Source organism: Mustela lutreola, chromosome X (assembly GCF_030435805.1).
Source record: "Mustela lutreola isolate mMusLut2 chromosome X, mMusLut2.pri, whole genome shotgun sequence".
NCBI lineage: Eukaryota > Metazoa > Chordata > Mammalia > Carnivora > Mustelidae > Mustela > Mustela lutreola.
The window spans coordinates 62,616,719-62,637,735 of NC_081308.1; the positions used below are offsets into that span (position 1 = coordinate 62,616,719).

The 21,017-nt window shown below is 37.8% G+C and overlaps 1 protein-coding gene across 4 annotated transcripts in view; it reads left to right on the forward strand.

Annotated features, from left to right (window-relative positions):
• Positions 1–21,017, forward strand: part of EDA (ectodysplasin A) — a 505,964-nt gene that overhangs the window by 340,424 nt on the left and 144,523 nt on the right. For all 4 annotated transcript variants that reach the window (XM_059158285.1, XM_059158286.1, XM_059158283.1 and 1 more), the window contains exon 2: positions 2,881–2,986. In XM_059158285.1, coding sequence (XP_059014268.1) covers positions 2,881–2,986 — 106 coding nt within the window. The remainder of the gene's footprint in view (positions 1–2,880; positions 2,987–21,017) is intronic.

Below are 21,017 nucleotides of genomic sequence, written 5' to 3' on the forward strand. Positions count from 1 at the left end.
CAGAGCAATGTTGAAAAAGAAACCAAAACTGGAGGCATCACAGTCCCAGACTTCAAGCTGTATTACAAAGCTGTAATAATAAACACAGCATGATACTGGCACAAAAATGGACACATAGATCAATGGAACAGAACAGAGGACCCACAACTATCTGGTCAACTAATCCTCCATAAAGCAGGAAAGAATATCCAATGGAAAAAGGACAGTCTCTTCAACAAAGTGTGCTGGGAAAACTGGACGGCAACACACAGAAGAATGAAACTGGGCCAATTTCTTACACCCACACACAAAAATAAATTCAAGGGGTGCCTGGGTGTCTCAGTCAGTTAAGTGTCTGCCTTCGGCTCAGTTCATGATGCTGGGGTCCTGGGATTGAGCCCCACATCGGGAATCCCTGCTCAGCAGGGAGTCTGCAGCTCCCTCTCCCTCTGCTGCTGCCCCTGCTTGTGTTTTCTCTGTCTCTCTGTCAAATAAATAAATAAAACCCTTAAAAAATAAAATAAATTCAAAATGGATGAAAAACCTAAATGTAAGACAGGGAACCATCAAAACCCTAGAGGAGATATTTGTTATGCTCCACAAATAAGTGAAACCATATGATAATTGACTCTCTCTGCTTGACTTATTTCATAATCTCTTCCAGTCCCGTCCATGTTGCTACAAAAGTTGGGTATTCATCCTTTCTGATGGAGGCATAGTACTCCATAGTGTATATGGACCACATCTTCCTTCATCCAAGATGAAGGGCATCTTGGTTCTTTCCAAGGGGTGTTAGAGAGGAGAAGGGAGTTGGGGTAAATTGGAAGGGGTGGTGAATCATGAGAGACTATGGACTCTGAAAAACAATCTGAGGGGTTTGAAGTGGCGGGGGTGTGGGAGGTTGTGGTACCAGGTGGTGGGTATTATAGAGGGCATAGATTGCATGGAGCACTGGGTGCAGTGAAAATATAATGAATACTGTTTTTCTGAAGATAAATATATTGAAAAAAAAATCCTATAGGAGAAAACAAGCACCAACTCTTTGACCCTAGCCACACAAATCCTTACTAGACATGTCTCTGGAGGCAAGAAAAACAAAAGCAATGAACTCTTGGGACCTCATCAAGATAAAAAGCTTCTTCACAGCAAAGGAAACAATCAAGAAAACTAAAAGGCAACCAGTGGAATGGGACAACATATTTGCAAATGACATATCTGCTAAAGGGCTAGTATCCAAAACCTAGAAAGAACTTATCAAACTTAATACCCCCAAAATAAGAAAATCCAGTTAAGAAATAGGTGGAAGACATGAGCAGATATTTCACCAAAGAAGATATCGAGACAGCTAACAAACACATGAAAAGATGCTCAACATCACTCATCATCAGAGAAATACAATTCAAAACCACACCTCTTCTGAATGGCTAAAATTAACAGTATAGTAAACAGCAGATGTTGGCCAGGATGCAGAAAAAGAGGAACCCTTGTGCACAGTTTGTGGGAATGCAAACTTGTAGAGCCACTCTGGAAAACAGTATGGAGGCTCCTCAAAAAGTTAAAAATAAAACTCCCCTACCATCCAGCAATTGTACTACTTGGTATTTATCCAAAGGATTCAAAAGTCCTGATTCAAAGGGGCACATGCACCCTGTGTTTTAGCAGTATTTATAGCAGCACTATCAACAATAGCCAAATTATGGAAAGAGTCCAAATGTCTATTGACTGATGAATGGACAAAGAAGATGTGGTATATATATTCAATGAAATATTACTCAGCAATCAAAAAGAATGAAAGCTTGCCATTTGCAGCAACAGGGATGGAACTACAGTGTATTAATAAGTCAGTCAGAGACAAATGTCATATGATTGCACTCATATATGGAATTTAAGAATCAAAACAGATGAACACAGGGAAGAGGAAGGAAAAATAAGATAAAAACAGAGAGGGAGGCAAACCATAAGAAATTGAAAGTGATAGGGAACAGACTGAGGGGAGGTCAGTGGGGGGATGGGCTAAATGGGTGATGGGCACTAAAGAGGGAACTTGTTGGGATGAGCACTGGATATTATATGTAAGTGCTGAATCACTAAATTCTCCTGAGACCAATTCTACACTATGTGTTAAATAATAATAACAACTGGTGGCAATGATGGTACATCCTTATCATGAAATACAGTATAGTCATTAAACATGAAGACACAGATTCCTTGGACCATAGAAAATATTTTTTTGAATGAAGAAAACAGGGTATAAAAAGTATAAAACCAAATGAAAATAATCTGTTATGTAAAAAATATATGTATAGAAAAATAATGGTGGTTATCTAGGAGAGATGAGATTCTTGTGATTTTTACTTTATTTTTAATATTATTTAAAGTTTTACAATAAAAATAAGGTTAAGCTATGCTCCAAAAAATTAAATATATTTGTACAGTGTAAGAGAAGATGGTTCAGGTTTCAGATACACTGATTTCAGGTTAAGTTAGACTCTCTACAGAAAGCCAGTTTTTTTGTTTTGTTTTAATTATTTTTTTTTATTTTTTCATAAATATATAATGTATTTTTAGCCCCAGGGGTACAGGTCTGTGAATCAACAGGTTTATACACTTCACAGCACTCAACATAGCACATACCTTCCCCAACGTCCATAACCCCACCACCCTCTTTCAACCCCCCTCCCCACAGCAACACTCAGTTTGTATTGTGAGATTGTCTCTTATGGTTTGTCTCCCTCCCAATCCCATCTTGTTTCATTTATTCTTTTCCTACCCCCCAAACCCCCTATGTTGCATCTCCACTTCCTCATATCAGGGAGATCATATGATAGGAAAGCCAGTTTTTTATGTTGGCTCTGGTTGATGAGGGTCAACCTTTAACTCATCTCCTTTTTATTTTTGTAGATGGCCCTTCTGAATTTCTTCTTCCCTGATGAAAAATCATACTCTGAAGAGGAAAGTAGGCGTGTTCGCCGCAATAAAAGAAGCAAAAGCAGTGAAGGTGCAGATGGTAAGTCTGTTTGGGTGATCTTTTATCACATGTTATGATAAATGAGGAGTACCCTTTTGAGCACTGCCTTCTCACGTGTGCTTCACTATCTCACATATTGTCCGTTGATCAAAGGTCACAGAATTTTTTTTTCAGTCTAAACTACAAATCAGTCCATATAGCTTGACACAGAATTGACTATACAAGGATCCTCTCTCCTTCAACTCCAGATATTTTCAGTCCTTTCAAGTGTATCTGAGAGCCATGGTGGCATTTATATCTCTCAAGATCACACTCCATAAGGACCCCACCTCTCCTGGGGACACCCCATATCTATCTACTAAGGCCACCAAGAAGATTCACTCCTATTCTTGAAATTGACGGAATGTCATGGTGGCACTTACATGGTGTGTTAATCCCAATGGTATTCATGTCAATGTTGGTATTAGCTACCATGCTCAAATATGAATTAGAACTTCGAACTCATCTGTAAGTTCCTTGAGTGTAGGGGCTCATTTATCTTTATATAACTGTAGAATCTATCCCAGTACCTGGCAAATTGTTGGTGTTTGTAATTAAAGTTGATGATGTTGATTTCCCTGTCAGCAAGTTTATGATGTGCCATTAGAACCCTTCTTACTGAGGATGAAACAATTTTGAATTGACTAGCTATGCACTTTGTGGGGTATAACAAGATGTTGCACTAGCTCCTGGGCAGAGTCATTGAATGCTATTTCAACATCACTCTGTCAAATGACAGAAAGTACCTCCTTGGACAGGAATTTGTGGAACACAGAGCCTGGACTGCTGCAAAGCCATCTGGATTTAAAGATAGCATGTGTCTACCCCTATCAAAATATCACCAGCAAAATACATTTAGGTTTTTCATCCATTTTGAATTTATTTTATTTTTTAAGGGTTTTATTTATTTATTTGACAGAGAGACAGAGAAAACACAAGCAGGGGCAGCAGCAGAGGGAGAGGGAGCTGCAGACTCCCTGCTGAGCAGGGATTCCCGATGTGGGGCTCAATCCCAGGACCCCAGCATCATGAACTGAGCCGAAGGCAGACACTTAACTGACTGAGACACCCAGGCACCCCTTGAATTTATTTTTGTGTGTGGGTGTAAGAAATTGGCCCAGTTTCATTCTTCTGTGTGTTGCCGTCCAGTTTTCCCAGCACACTTTGTTGAAGAGACTGTCCTTTTTCCATTGGATATTCTTTCCTGCTTTATGGAGGATTAGTTGACCAGATAGTTGTGGGTCCTCTGTTCTGTTCCATTGATCTATGTGTCCATTTTTGTGCCAGTACCATGCTGTGTTTATTATTACAGCTTTGTAATACAGCTTGAAGTCTGGGACTGTGATGCCTCCAGTTTTGGTTTCTTTTTCAACATTGCTCTGGATTCTTTTTCAGCATCGTTTTGGCTATTTGGGGTCTTTTGTGGTTCCATACAAATTTTAGGATTGTTTGTTCTAGCTCTGTGAAAAATGCTCGTGGTATTTTGATGGGGGTTGCACTGAATGTGTAGATTGCTTTGGGTAGTATAGACATTTTAACAATATTTTTTCTTCCAATCCACGAGCATGGAACGTCTTTTTCCACTTCTTTGTGTCATCTTCAGTTTCTTTCATCAGTGTTTCATAGTTTTCAGAGTACAGATCTATTACCACTTTGGTTAGGTTTATTCCAAGGTGTCTTATGATTTTAGATGCAATGGTAAATGGGATCTACTCCTTGATTTCTCTTTCTGGCACTTCATTATTGGAGTATAGAAATGCAACAGATTTTGGTATGATGATTTTATATCCTGTCTCTGTACTGAATGCATGAATCTTTCTATCAATTTTTGGTGGAGTCTTTTGGGTTTTCCACATAGAGTGTCATGTCTTCTGGAAAGAGTGAAAGCTTGGCTTCTTCCTTACTTATTTGGATGTCTTTCAGATATTTTTCTTTAAACAGTATACTTAAGAGGAACCCAAGAGACCTTAGAAGTAGGAGTATAGAATGTCTAGAGGTCCTGGGATTCAAATAAATTTCTAGCCTTTCACCTGGGAAGCTACAGAACCATTTATTTTCTTTAAATTTGAGCCATTCCTATTACTATATTGAGTGTATGCTATATTTATTCAATGCATTCATCAAATATTTACTGAGAAAATATAGCAGCTTATTATAATTATATAATGGAAATGCCAGAAGGATAGTGGCATTATCTGTTTTGTTCATTTTTATATCCCCATGGCCTAGAAAATGACCTGGCACATAAGAGACCCTCAATAGATGTTTCTTTTTGCCCTCAATGAGTTTAACTTACAGTGTAAAAAAAATAGACAATAAATAAATAAATTTGGTCGTGGTAAATGTTGTGGAAGGAAATATAGCAGGGAAAATGGGAAAGAAAGTGTGTTGTGTGCTGGGAAGTTATCAGGGAAGATCTCTCCAATAAGGGAGCATTTGAGAAGAGATTGGAATGAAACGAAGGTATGGGCCCCCTGTATATTTTGAGGAGAAGAGAGAGAAGAAATAGTAAGTACAAATGCTCTGTAGCAGAAATTTTCTTGGTACGTTCTAAAAAGATCAGTGTGGCTAGGAGCAAAGTGAGCAAGAAAGTGTAGGAAGGACATGAGATCAGTGAGCAAAGTCAATACGGACCCTTGTAGGACAAGGGACCAATTGGAGGATTTTGAGCAGAGACTTGACAGGTCTGGCCCCTGTTTTAACATAATATCTCTTTCTGAGTTATTGAAAATAGCTGAAGGCAATTTTGGTGGGAATGCAAACTGGTGCAGCTACTGTGGGAATCTGTATGGAGAGTCCTCAGAATTTAAAAATAGAATTACCCTATGATCCAGCAATCCCACTATGGGGTATTTTCCCAAAGAATACAAGAACACTAATTCAAAAAATACAAGGGCACTATGTTTACAGCAGCATTATTCACAGCAGCCAAGATATGGCAACAACCCAATTGTCCATCAGTTGATGAATGGATAAAAAAGATGTGGTATATGTACAGTGGAATATTATTCAGCAATAAAAGTGATGAAATCTTGCCATTTGCAATGACGCGGCTGGAGCTAGAGAGTATAATGCTAAGTGAAATAAGTCAGAGAAAGAAAAATGCCATATGCTTTCAGTCATATGTAAAATTTAAGAAAAAAAAATGAGCAAAGGAAAAACAAGAGACAAACTAAGAAATGGACAATAGAGAACAATGTGATGGTTACTACAGAGCAGAGGTCTGGGGAAATAGGGATTAAAGAGGGCATTTGCCATGATAAGAACCAGGTGAGGTATGGAATTATTGATCACTGTATTGTACACCTGAAACTGATATAATATTGTTTATTAACTATACTGGAATTCAAATAAAAAATCAAATGAGAAAATAGATGCAGAGAGAAAGAACAGAAGCAGGGTGACCTGTTAGGGGAGTATACCAATCATCCAGGGAAAAGATGAGGTTGCTTTAGACCAGGATGGGGACCATGTGAGTGGTGAGATAGTGGTCAGATTCTGGGTAGATTTCAAAAGAATAGCTGACAGGATTGTCATATTGATTAGATAAGTAGTACGAAAGACAGAGAAAAGCCCAGGATGATGCCACAGTTTTGGACTTAAGGTACTAGACTAGTAGAACTGCCATTTCTGAGGTAAGAAAAAACAGAGGAAATACAGGGTAAAGTGGTACAGAGAAAGAATCAAAAATTCAGTCAGGTGAAAATAGAGGAGCATGAGGTTTAGAATGGGTCTAAACTTAAGTGACTATCAACTGAATATAGGCTGCTGTATGCACAAGATACTTTATATGAGCATAATGGTAACCACAAATCAAAAACCTATAATATATACAAAAAATAGAGAAAGGGATCCAAGCACATCACTAAATAAAGCAATCAACCACAAGAGAAAAGAACAAGAGAAGAAAGGAAAAGAAAAGAACTAAAGACGGGGCACCTGAGTGGCTCAGTCTGTTGAGCATCTGACTTCTGTTCAAGGCATGATCTCCAAGTCCTGGGATCAATCACTGCATCAGACACCCCACTCAGTGGGGAATCTGATTGTTCCTCTGACCCTCCCTCCACTCCTGCGCTTGCTCTTGCTCTCTCTCTAAAATGAATAAATAAGATCTTTTTTGAAAAAACTAAATGCATAGATAAATAAATAAAATAACTAGAAAAAAACATAATACAAGTAACAAAATGGTACTAAGTATACACCATTTATAATTATTTTGAATGTAAGTGGACTAAATGCTCTAATCATAAGACATAGGTGACTGGATGGATAAAAAGGCAATGCTGCCTACAAGAGACTAATTTCAGACCTAAAGACTCATGCAGATTGAAAATGGAGGGATGGAAAAACATTTGCCATACCAATGGAAGCAAAGAGGGTATCAATAATTCTATTAGATATATCAGACTTAAAGACAAAGACAAAGATTGTAACAAGAAACAGCACACTACACAGGGACACCTGGGTGGCTCATTCAGCTGAGCATCTGCCTTCAGCTCAAGTTATGATCACAGGGTCCTGGGATCAAGCCTCACATTGGGCTCCCTGCTCAGTGGAGAGTCTGCTTCTCCTTTAACTTCTCCGTGTGCACCCGCTGTCTCTCTCAATCTCTCTCTCTCTCAAATAAATAAATAAATAAATCTTTTAAAAGAAAGAAAGAAACAAAAAAAAATGAAGAAACAAAGAAAGAAGCCTTGTTAAAAAAAAAAAAAAGACACCACATAATGATAAAGGAAGCAATCCAACAAGAGGATATAACAATTCTAAATATTTATGGACCCAAGATAGGACTATCTAAATATAAAAGGTAATTATTAAAAGATATAAAAAAAGAAACTGACAGTAACACAATAATAACAGAGGATTTTAACACCTTACTTACATCAATGGATAGGTCATCCAAACCAAAAATCAACAAGGAAACAGTGGCTTTCAATGACACACTGGACCAAATGGACCTAACCAATATATTTAGAACATCCCATCCTAAAACAGCAGAATGCACATTCTTTTCAAATGCACATTCTCCAGAATAGATAACATGTTAGGCCACCAAACCAATATCAGTAAGTTTTAAAATATTGAAATCATATTGTGCATCTTTTTTGACCACAATGGTATGAAACCAGAAATCAATCATAAGAAAAAAATCTAGAAAGAATACAAATACATGGAGGCTAAATAAAGTGTTTCTAAACAATGAAGGATTTATTTAAGAAATCAAAGAGAAAATAAAAAAATACATTAAGACATATGAAAATGGAAAAACAATGATCCAAAAGTGTTAGGATGCAGCAAAAACTATTCTAAGAAGGAAAATTATAGGAATATAGGGCTGCATCAAGAAGCAAGAAAAATCTCAAATAAACAACCTAAACTTTAACCTAAAGGAGCAAGAAAAATAAAAGCAAATAGAGCCCAAAGTCAGTAGAAGCATGGAAATAATAAAGGTTAGAGCAGAAATAAATGAAATAGAGGCTGAAGAAATAATAGAACAGATCACTGAAACTAGGAGCTCATTCTCTGAACAGATAACATGAAACTGGAGGTTATGCTAACTGAAATAAGTCAATCAGAGAGAGACAATTATCATATGTTTTTATTTGTATGTGGAACATAAGGACTAGGACAGAGGAACAGCAGAAGGGAGGAAAAACTGAATGGGAAGGAATCAGAGAAAGAGACAAACCATGAGAAGCTTTGGACTCTGGGAAACAAACTGAAGGTTACAGAAGGGAGAGAGAGATGGGTAACTGGGTGATGGATATTAAGCAGGGCATGTGTTATGATGAGCACTGGGTGTTATAAGCAACTAATGAATCCTTGAACACCACATCAAAAACTAATAAACTATATGGTGACTAAGTGAACATAATAATTTTTAAAAAGGCAAACAAAAGTGATAAACTTTTAGCCAAACTCACCAAAGAGAGAGAGAGAGAAATTACTTAAATAAATAAAATCAGAAATGAAGGACAAATAACAGCCAGCATCAGAGCAATACAAACAATTATAAGAGAATATTATGAAAAATTATATGCCAATAATTGAACAACCTAGAAGAAATTTCTAGGATAAATTCCTAGAAACATATAACCTTAAAAACTGAAAAAAAGAAGGGTTGCCTGAGTGGCTTAGTCAGTTAAGCAGCTGCCTTTAGCTCAGGTTATGATCCCAGGGTCCTGGGATCAAGTCCCACATCGGACTCCCTGCTCAGTGCGGAGTCTGCTTCTCCCTCTCCCTCTGCCTGCTTCTCTGCCTACTTGTGCTCTCTCTGTGTGTCTCTCTGTCAAATAAATAAACAAAAATCTTTAAAAAAAACTGAAAAAGGAAGTGTTACAAAATTTGGATAAACTAATTAGTAGCAACGAAATTGAGTCAGTAATTTAAAAAAAAAAAAAAAAAAACTCCCAACAAACAAAAGTCCAGGACCAAAGGACTTAACAGGTAAATTCTGCCAAACATTTAAAGAAAAGTTAGTACCTATCCTCTTTTTATTTTTAAGATTTCATTTATTCATTTGACAGAGATCAAAAGTAGGCAGAGAGGCAGGCAGAGAGAGAGGGGGAAAGCAGGCTCCCCGCAGAGCAGGAAGCCCAACACGGGCTCGATCCCAGGACCCTGGGACCATGATCTAAGCCGAAGGCATGAGCCACCCAGGCACCCCAGTACCTATCCTCTTAAACTATTCCCAAAAAATAAAGGGAAAGGAAGGTTTCCAAATTAATTGTATGAAGCCAACATTTTCCTGATGCCCAAACCAGAAAGAGGCACATCAAAAATAAAAAAAGAAAGAAAGAAAGAAAGAAAGAAAGAAAGAAGAAAACTACAGGGGCACCTGGGTGGCTCAGTGGGTTAAAGCCTCTGTCTTCAGCTCAGGTCATGATCCCAGAGTCCTGGGATCGAGCCCCACATTGGGCTCTCTGCTCTGCAGGGAGTCTGCTTCCCCTTCTCTCTTTTTCTCTCTGCCTACTTGTGATCTCTGTCAGATAAATAAATTAAATCTTTATTAAAAAAAAAAAAGAAAACTACAGGCCAATAGTCTGATGAACACAGACACAAAAATTTTCAAAATATTAGCAAACCAAATAAAACAACACATCCAAAAACCTCATTCATCATAATCGAGTGGGTTTTATTCCAGGGATCCTAGTGTGGTTCAATATTCATAAATTAAACAATGTGATACATCACATTGACAACAGAAAAAAAAATAAAAATCAATGCAGAAAAGGCTTTTGACGAAGTACAACATCATTCATGATTAAAAACTCTCAACAAAGTAGGTTTAGAGAGAACATACCTCAACATAGTGAAGGCCATATATGAAAAACCCACAGCTAATATCATTCTCAATGGGGAAAAACTGTGCTTTTCTTCTAAGATTAGGAACAAAACAAGTATGTACACTCTCACCACTTTTCTTCAACATATTACTGGAAGTCCTCCTAGCCATAGCTATCAGACAACAAAAGGAAATAAAAGGTATCCAAATCAGCCAAGAAGTAAAACTTTTGCTATTTGAGGATGACATGATACTATATACGAAAACCTGAAAGACTCCACCAAAAACATGCCACAACTGATAAATGAATTCAGCAAAGTTGCAGGGTACAAATCAATGTAAGAAATCTGTTGCATTTCTATACACTAACAATGAAATAGAAAAATTAAGAAAGCAATCCCATTTGTAATTGCACCAATAATAATTAAGTACCTAGGAATAAACTTAACGAAGGAGGTGAAAAACCTATACTCCAAAAACTATAAAACATTGGTGAAAAAGAAATGAGGATAACACAAGCAAATGGAAATATATTCCATGCTCATAGATTGGAAGAACAAAATTGTTAAAATGTCAATGCTGCCCAAAGTTATCTAGAAATTCAGTGCAATCCCTATCAAAATACCAACAACATTTTTCACAAAACTAGAACAATAATCCTAAAATTTATCTGGAATCTCAAAAGACCTCAAAAAACTAAAACAAACTTGAAAAAGAACAACAAAGCTGGAAGCATCACAATCCCAGATTTCAAGATATAGTACATAGCTGCAATAATCAAAATAGTATGGTACTGGTACAAAAATAGACACAGAAGTCAATGAAACAGAATAGAGAGTCCAGAAATAAACCCAAGCTTTCCTGGTCTATAATTCTACTACAAAAGAGGCAAGAATATACAGTGGGATATACAGTTTCTTCAACAAATTGTATTGGGAAAATTGGACAGGTACATGCAAAAGAAAAAACTGGACCATTTTCCTATACCATACACAGCAAAAAAACTGAAAATGGATTAAAGATCTAAATATGAGACATGAAATTGTAAAATTTCTTGAAGGAAACATAGGCAGTAATTTCTGCCAATGAAACACTTTCTGCCATAGAAATATTTTCCAGATATGTCTCCTCTGACAAGGGAAACAAAAGCTAAATTAAAATACTAGGACTATACCAAAATTGAAAGCCTTTGCATAGTAAAGGAAACCATCAACAAAAAAGGCAATGTACTGAATAAGGGTAGATATTTCCAAACAATATGTCCAATAAAGGGTTAATATCTAAAATGTATGAAGACCTTATACAACTCAACACCAAAAAGTAATCTAATTTTAAATGAGCAGAGGACCTGCTTAAACATTGTTCAAAGAAGACATACAGATGGCCAACACACATGCAAAGATACTCAACATCACTAATCATCAGGGTATTGCAAATTAAAGTGACATTAAATATCATTTTATACTCATCAGAATAGTTAAAATAAAAAACACAAAAAAATAAAAACTGTTGCCAGGGATATAGAGAAAAAGGAAATCTTCTGCACTGTTGGAGTGAATGCAAATTGGTGCAACCATTATGGAAAATAGTATGGAGATTCCTCAAAAAATTAAAAATAGAATTGCAATATGACCCAGTAATTCCACTGCTGGGTATTTACCCAGAGCAAATGAAAACACTAATTCTAAAGATATATGCACCTGTGTTTATTGCAGCATTACTCAAAATAATCAAATTATGGGAGCACCCCCAAGTGTCCATCAATAAATGAATAGATTTTAAAAAAAGGTGTGGTTTATATACACAATGGAATATTACTCAACCACAAAAATATTGAAATCTTGCCATTTGTAACAACATGGATGGATCTAGAGGGTATAATACTAAATGATATAAGTCAGAGAAAGACAAATACTATATGATTTCACTCATGTGGAAGTTAAGAAACAAAAAACTGTAAAAAGGAAAGAGACAAAAAACAATGCTTAAATATAGATAACAAACAAGTGGTTGGTGGAGGGGAGGTGGATGGGGTGGATGGGTGAAACAGATAAAGGGGGAAAAGAGTAACTTCACTTTTTTTTTTCAGTGGCAAACATTTTTTGAAATTTTATTAACATATAATGTATTATTAGCCCCAGGGGTACAGGTCTGTGAATCGCCAGGTTTACACACTTCACAGTACTCACCATAGCACATACCCTTCCCAAATTCCATAACCCCACCACCCTCTCCCTACCCCCCTACTCCTGGCCATCCTCAGGTTTTGGTTTTTTGGTTTTTTTTTTTTTTTTTTTTTTTTTTGTGAGATTAAGAGCCTCTTATGGTTTGTCTCCCTCCCGATCCCATTTGTTTCATTTACTCTTTTTCTACTCCCCAAGTCCCCCATGTTGCATCTCCACTGCCTCATATCAGGGAGATCATATGATAGTTGTCTTTCTCCAATTGACTTCTCTACGCATAATACCCTCTAGTGCCATCCACATCCTCACAAATGGCAAGGTTTCGTTTCTTTTGATTGCTGCATAGTATTCCACTATATTTATACACCACTTCTTTATCCATTCATCTATTGATGGACATCTAGGTTCTTTCGATAGTTTGGCTGTTGTGGACATTGCTGCTATAAACATTCGGGTCCACGTGCCCCTTCAGATCACTACATTAGTATCTTTAGGGTAAATACCCAGTAGTGCAATTGCTGGGTCATAGGGTAGCTCTATTTTCAACTTTTTGAGAAACCTCCATGCTGTTTTCCAAAGTGGTTGCGCCAGCTTGCATTCCCACCAACAATGTAGGAGGGTTCCCCTCACCAGCATGTCATTTCCTGACTTGTTAATTTTAGCCATTCTGACTGGTATGAGATGGTATCTCATTGTGGTTTTGATTTGTATTTCCCTGATACCAAGTGATGTGGAGCACTTTTTCATGTGTCTGTTGGCCATCTGGATGTCTTCTTTGCAGAAATGACTTTTCATGTCCTCTGCCCATTTCTTGGTTGATTATTTGTTCTTTGGGTGTTGAGTTTGCTACGCTCTTTATAGATTTTGGATACCAGCCCTTTATCTGATATGTCATTTGCAAATATCTTCTCCCATACTGTCAGTTGTCTTCGGTTTTGTTAACTGTAACCTTTGCTGTGCAAAAGCTTTTGATCTTGATGAAGTCCCAATAGTTAATTTTTACCCTTGCTTCCCTTGCCTTTGGCGATGTTCCTAGGAAGATGTTGCTGCAGCTGAGATCGAAGAGGTTGCTGCCTGTATTCTCCTCAAGCATTTTGATGGATTCCTTTCTCACATTGAGGTCCTTCATCCATTTTGAGTCTATTTTCATGTGTGGTGTAAGGAAATGGTCCAGTTTCATTTTTCTGCATGTGGCTGTCCAATTTTCCCAACACCATTTGTTGAAGAGACTGTCCTTATTCCATTGGACATTCTTTCCTGCTTTGTCGAAGATTAGTTGACCATAGAGTTGAAGGCCTATTTCTGGGCTCTCTATTCTGTTCCATTGATCTATGTGTCTGTTTTTGTGCCAGTAACATACTGTCTTGATGATGACAGCTTTGTAATAGAGCTTGAAGTCTGGAATTGTGATGCCACCAACTTTGGCTTTCTCTTTCAATATTCTTCTGGCTATTCAAGGTCTTTTCTGGTTCCATACAAATTTTAGGATAATTTGTCCCATTTCTTTGAAAAAAAATGGATGGGATTTTGATAGGAATTGCATGAAATGTGTAGATTGCTTTAGGTAGCATAGACATTTTCACAATATTAGTTCTTCCAATCCAGGAGCATGGAACATTTTTCCATTTCTTTGTGTCTTCCTCAATTTCTTTCATGAGTACTTTATAGTTTTCTGAGTACAGATTCTTTGCCTCTTTGGTTAGGTTTATTCCTAGGTATCTTATGGTTTTGGGTGCAATTGTAAATGAGATTGACTCCTTAATTTCTCTTTCTTCTGTCTTGTTGTTGGTGTATAGAAATCCAACTGATTTCTGTGCATTGACTTTATATCCTGACACTTTACTGAATTCCTGTATAAGTTCTAGCAGATTTGGAGTGGAGTCTTTTGGGTTTTCCACATATAGTATCATATCATCTGCAAGGAGTGAGAATTGGACTTCTTCTTTGCTGATTTGGATGCCTTTAATTTCTTTTTGTTGTCTGACTGCTGAGGCTAGGACTTCTAGTACTATGTTGAGTACCAGTGGTGATAATGGACATCCCTGCCCCTGCTGTGTTCCTGACCTTAGCTGAAAAGCTCTGTTTTTCTTCATTAAGAATGATATTTGCGGTGAGTTTTTCATAGATGGCTTTGATGATATTGAGGTATGTACACACTATCCCTACACTTTGCAGAGTTTTGATCAGGAAAGGATGCTGTACTTAGTCAAATGCTTTCTCAGCATCTATTCAGAGTATCATATGCTTCTTGTCCTTTCTTTCATTAATGTATTGTATCACATTGAGTGATTTGCGAATGTTGAACCAGCCTGGCAGCCCTGGAATAAATCCCACTTGGTCGTGGTGGATAACCCTTTTAATGTACCGTTGGATCCTATTGGCTAGTATTTTGGTGAGAATTTTCACATCTGTGTACATCAAGGATATTGGTCTGTAATTCTCTTTTTTGGTGGGATCCTTGTCTGGTTTTGGGATCATGGTAATGCTGGCCTCATAAAATGAGTTTGGAAGTTTTCCTTCCATTTCTATTTTTTGAAAGAGTTTCAGGAGAATAGGAATTAATTCTTCTTTAAATGTTTGGTAGAATTTTTCTGGGAAGCCGTCTGGCCCTGGGCTCTAGTTTGCTGAAAGATTTTTTTCATCTTTTCAGCGTAACAGAATTCATTGTTTTTGCACCACATCCAGTGCTCCATGCAATACGTGCCCTCCTTAATACCCACCACCTGGCTCCACCAACCTCCCACCCTCCCACCCCTTCAAGACCCTCAGATTGTTTTTCAGAGTCCATAGTCTCTCATGGTTCACCTCCCCTTCCAATTACCCCAACTCCCTTCTCCTCTCCATCTCCCTATGTCCTCCATGTTATTTGTTATGCTCTACAAATAACTGAAACCATATGATAATTGACTCTCTGCTTGACTTCTTTCACTCAGCATAATCTCTTCCAGTCCCATCCATGTTGCTACAAAAGTTGGGTATTTATCCTTTCTGATGGAGGCATAATACTCCATAGTGTATATGGACCACATCTTCTTTATCCGTTCGTCCGTTGAAGGGCATCTTGGTTCTTTCCACCATTTGGCGACCCCTTCAATCTCCTTACTGGTTACAGGTCTGTTCAGGTATTCTATTTCTTCCTGGTTCGGTTGTGGTAGTTTATATGTCTCTAGGAATGCATCCATTTCTTCCAGATTGTCAAATTTGCTAGCGTATAGTTGCTCATAATATGTTCTTAGAATTGTTTGTATTTCTTTGGTGTTGGTTGTGATCTCTTCTCTTTCATTCATGATTTTATTTATTTGGGGCCTTTCTCTTTTCTTTTTGATAAGTCTGGCCAGGGGTATATCAATCTTATTAATTCTTTCAAAGAACCAGCTCCTAGTTTCGTTTATTTTTTTTCTATTGTTTTTGTTTGTTTGTTTGTTTGTTTCTATTTCATTGATTTCTGCTGTGATCTTTATAATTTCTCTTCTCCTGCTGGGTTTAGGCTTTCTTTGTTGTTCTTTCTCCACTTCCTTTAAATGTAGGGTTATGTTGTGTATTTGAGACCTTTCTTGTTTCTTGATAAAGTCTTGTACTGCTATATATTTTCCTCTCAGGTCTACCTTTGCTGTGTCCCACAGATTTTGAACCATTGTGTTTTCATTATCTATTTCCATAAATTTTTTCAATTCCTGTTTAATTTCCTGGTTGACCATTCATTCTTTATTTTTTTTTTATTTTTTATAAACATATATTTTTATCCCCAGGGGTACAGGTCTGTGAATCACCAGGTTTACACACTTCACAGAACTTACCAAAGCACATACCCTCCCCAATGTCCATAATCCCACCCCCTTCTCCCAAACCCCCTCCCCCCAGCAACCCTCAGTTTGTTTTGTGAGATTAAGAGTCACTTATGGTTTGTCTCCCTCCCAATCCCATCTTGTTTCATTGATTCTTCTCCTACCCACTTAAGCCCCCATGTTGCATCACCACTTCCTCATATCAGGGAGATCATATGATAGTTGTCTTTCTCTGCTTGACTTATTTCGCTAAGCATGATACGCTCTAGTTCCATCCATGTTGTCGCAAATGGCAAGATTTCATTTCTTTTGATGGCTGCATAGTATTCCATTGTGTATATATACCACATCTTCTTGATCCATTCATCTGTTGATGGACATCTAGGTTCTTTCCATAGTTTAGCTATTGTGGACATTGCTGCTATAAACATTCGGGTGCACGTGCCCCTTTGGATCACTACGTTTGTATCTTTAGGGTAAATACCCAATAGTGCAATTGCTGGGTCATAGGGCAGTTCTATTTTCAACATTTTGAGGAACCTCCATGCTGTTTTCCAGAGTGGCTGCACCAGCTTGCATTCCCACCAACAGTGTAGGAGGGTTCCCCTTTCTCCGCATCTTCGCCAGCATCTGTCATTTCCTGACTTGTTGATTTTAGCCATTCTGACTGGTGTGAGGTGATATCTCATTGTGGTTTTGATTTGTATTTCCCTGATGCCGAGTGATATGGAGCACTTTTTCATGTGTCTGTTCGCCATCTGGATGTCTTCTTTGCAGAAATGTCTGTTCATGTCCTCTGCCCATTTCTTGATTGGATTATTTGTTCTTTGGGTGTTGAGTTTGCTAAGTTCTTTATAGATTCTGGACACTAGTCCTTTATCTGATATGTCGTTTGCAAATATCTTCTCCCATTCTGTCAGTTGTCTTTTGGTTTTGTTAACTGTTTCCTTTGCTGTGCAAAAGCTTTTGATCTTGATGAAATCCCAATAGTTCATTTTTGCCCTTGCTTCCCTTGCGTTTGGCGTTGTTCCTAGGAAGATGTTGCTGCGGCTGAGGTCGAAGAGGTTGCTGCCTGTGTTCTCCTCAAGGAATTTGATGGATTCCTTTCGCACATTGAGGTCCTTCATCCATTTTGAGTCTATTTTTGTGTGTGGTGTAAGGAAATGGTCCAATTTCATTTTTCTGCATGTGGCTGTCCAATTTTCCCAACACCATTTATTGAAGAGGCTGTCTTTTTTCCATTGGACATTCTTTCCTGCTTTGTCGAAGATTAGTTGATCATAGAGTTGAGGGTCTATTTCTGGGCTCTCTATTCTGTTCCATTGATCTATGTGTCTGTTTTTGTGCCAGTACCATGCTGTCTTGATGATGTCAGCTTTGTAATAGAGCTTGAAGTCGGGAATTGTGATGCCACCAAAGTTGGCTTTCTTTTTCAATATCCCTTTGGCTATTCGAGGTATTTTCTGGTTCCATATAAATTTTAGAATTATTTGTTCCATTTCTTTGAAAAAGATGGATGGTACTTTGATATGAATTGCATTAAATGTGTAGATTGCTTTAGGTAGCATAGACATTTTCACAATATTTTTTCTTCCAATCCAGGAGTATGGAACATTTTTCCATTTCTTTGTATCTTCCTCAATTTCGTTCATGAGTACTTTATAGTTTTCTGAGTATAGATTCTGTGTCTCTTTGGTTAGGTTTATTCCTAGGTATCTTATGGTTTTGGGTGCAATTGTAAATGGGATTGACTCCTTAATTTCTCTTTTTTCTGTCTTGCTGTTGATTTAGAGAAATGCAACTGATTTCTGTGCATTGATTTTATATCCTGACACTTTACTGAATTCCTGTATAAGTTCTAGCAGTTTTGGAGTGGAGTCTTTTGGGTTTTCCACATATAGTATCATATCATCTGCGAAGAGTGATAATTTGACTTCTTCTTTGCTGATTTGGATGCCTTTAATTTCCTTTTGTTGTCTGATTGCTGAGGCTAGGACTTCTAGTACTATGTTGAATAGCAGTGGTGATAATGGACATCCCTGCCGTGTTCCTGACCTTAGCGGAAACACTTTCAGTTTTTCTCCATTGAGAATGATATTTGCGGTGGGTTTTTCATAGATGGCTTTGATGATATTGAGGTATGTGCCCTCTATCCCTACACTTTGAAGAGTTTTGATCAGGAAGGGATGCTGTACTTTGTCAAATGCTTTTTCAGCATCTATTGAGAGTATCATATGGTTCTTGTTCTTTCTTTTATTGATGTGTTGTATCACATTGACTGATTTGCAGATGTTGATCCACCTTGCAGCCCTGGAATAAATCCCACTTGGTCGTGGTGAATAATTTTTTTTTAAAGATTTTATTTATTTATTTGTCAGAGAGAGAGTGAGTGAGAGCGAGCACCGGTAGACAGAGTGGAAGGAAGAGTCAGAAGGAGAAGCAGGCTCCCTGCAGAGCAAGGAGCCCGATGTGGGACTCGATCCCAGGACGCTGGGATCATGACCTGAGCCGAAGGCAGCTGCTTAACCAACTGAGCCACCCAGGCGTCCCAATAATCTTTTTAATGTACTGTTGATTCCTATTGGCTCGTATTTTGTTGAGTATTTTCGCATCTGTGTTCATCAAGGATATTGGTCTGTAATTCTCTTTTTTGGTGGGATCCTTGTCTGGTTTTGGGATCAAGGTGATGCTGGCCTCATAAAATGAGTTTGGAAGTTTTCCTTCCATTTCTATTTTTTGGAACAGTTTCAGGAGAATAGGAATTAGTTCTTCTTTAAATGTTTGGTAGAATTCCCCCGGGAAGCCATCTGGCCCTGGGCTTTTGTTTGTTGGGAGATTTTTAATGACTGTTTCAATCTCCTTACTGGTTATGGGTCTGTTCAGGCTTTCTATTTCTTCCTGGGTTCAGTTGTGGTAGTTTATATGTTTCTAGGAATGCATCCATTTCTTCCAAATTGTCAAATTTATTGCCATAGAGTTGTTCATAGTATGTTCTTATAATAGTTTGTATTTCTTTGGTGTTAGTTGTGATCTCTCCTCTTTCATTTATGATTTTATTTATTTGGGTCCTTTCTCTTTTCTTTTTGATGTCGGGCCAGGGGTTTATCAATTTTATTAATTCTTTCAAAGAACCAGCTCCTAGTTTCGTTGATTTGTTCTATTGTTTTTTTGGTTTCTATTTCATTGATTTCTGCTCTGATCTTTATGATTTCTCTTCTCCTGCTGGGCTTAGGGTTTCTTTCTTGTTCTTTCTCCAGCTCCTTTAGGTGTAGGGTTAGGTTGTGTACCTGAGACCTTTCTTGTTTCTTGAGAAAGGCTTGTACCGCTATATATTTTCCTCTCAGGACTGCCTTTGTTGTGTCCCACAGATTTTGAACCGTTGTATTTTATTATCATTTGTTTCCATGATTTTTTTCAATTCTTCTTTAATTTCCCGGTTGACCCATTCATTCTTTAGAAGGATGCTGTTTAGTCTCCATGTATTTGGGTTCTTTCCAAACTTCCTTTTGTGGTTGAGTTCTAGCTTTAGAGCATTGTGGTCTGAAAATATGCAGGGAATTATCCCAATCTTTTGATACCGGTTGAGTCCTGATTTAGGACCGAGGATATGATCTATTCTGGAGAATGTTCCATGTGCACTAGAGAAGAATGTGTATTCTGTTGCTTTGGGATGAAATGTTCTGAATATATCTGTGATGTCCATCTGGTCCAGTGTGTCGTTTAAGGCCTTCATTTCCTTGCTGATCTTTTACTTGGATGATCTGTCCATTTCAGTGAGGGGAGTGTTAAAGTCCCCGACTATTATTGTACTATTGTTGATGTGTTTCTTTGATTTTGTTATTAATTGGTTTATATAGTTGGCTGCTCCCACGTTGGGGGCATAGATATTTAAAATTGTTAAATCTTTTTGTTGGACAGACCCTTTTAATATGATATAGTGTCCTTCCTCATCTCTTATTATAGTCTTTTGCTTAAAATCTAATGGATCTGATATAAGGATTGCCACTCCTGCTTTCTTCTGATGTCCATTAGCATGGTAAATTCTTTTCCACCCCCTCACTTTAAATCTGGAGGTGTCTTCGGGCTTAAAATGAGTTTCTTGGAGGCAACATATAGATGGGTTTTGTTTTTGTATCCATTCTGATACCCTGTGTCTTTTGTCAGGGTCATTTAGCCCATTAACATTCAGGGTAACTATTGAGAGATATGAATTTAGTGCCATTGTATTGCCTATAATGTGACTGTTACTGTATATTGTCTCTGTTCCTTACTGATCTACCACTTGTCGGCTCTCTCTTTGCTTAGAGGACCCCTTTCAAGATTTCCTGTAGAGCTGGTTTGGTGTTTGCAAATTCTTTCAGTTTTTGTTGGTCCTGGAAGCTTTTAATCTCTCCTTCTATTTTCAATGATAGCCTAGCTGGATATAGTATTCTTGGCTGCATGTTTTCCTCGTTTAGTGCTCTGAAAATATCATGCCAGCTCTTTCTGGCCTGCATGGTCTCTGTGGATAAGTCAGCTGCCAATCTAATATTCTTACCATTGTGTGTTACAGACTTCTTTTCCCGGGCTGCTTTCAGGATTTTCTTTTTGTCACTGAGACTTGTAAATTTTACTATTAGGTGACGGGGTGTGGGCCTATTCTTATTGATTTTGAGGGGCGTTCTCTGAACCTCCTGAATTTTGATGCTCGTTCCCTTTGCCATATTGGGGAAATTCTCCCCAATAATTCTCTCCAGTATACCTTCTGCTCTCCTCTCTCTTTCTTCTTCTTCTGGAAT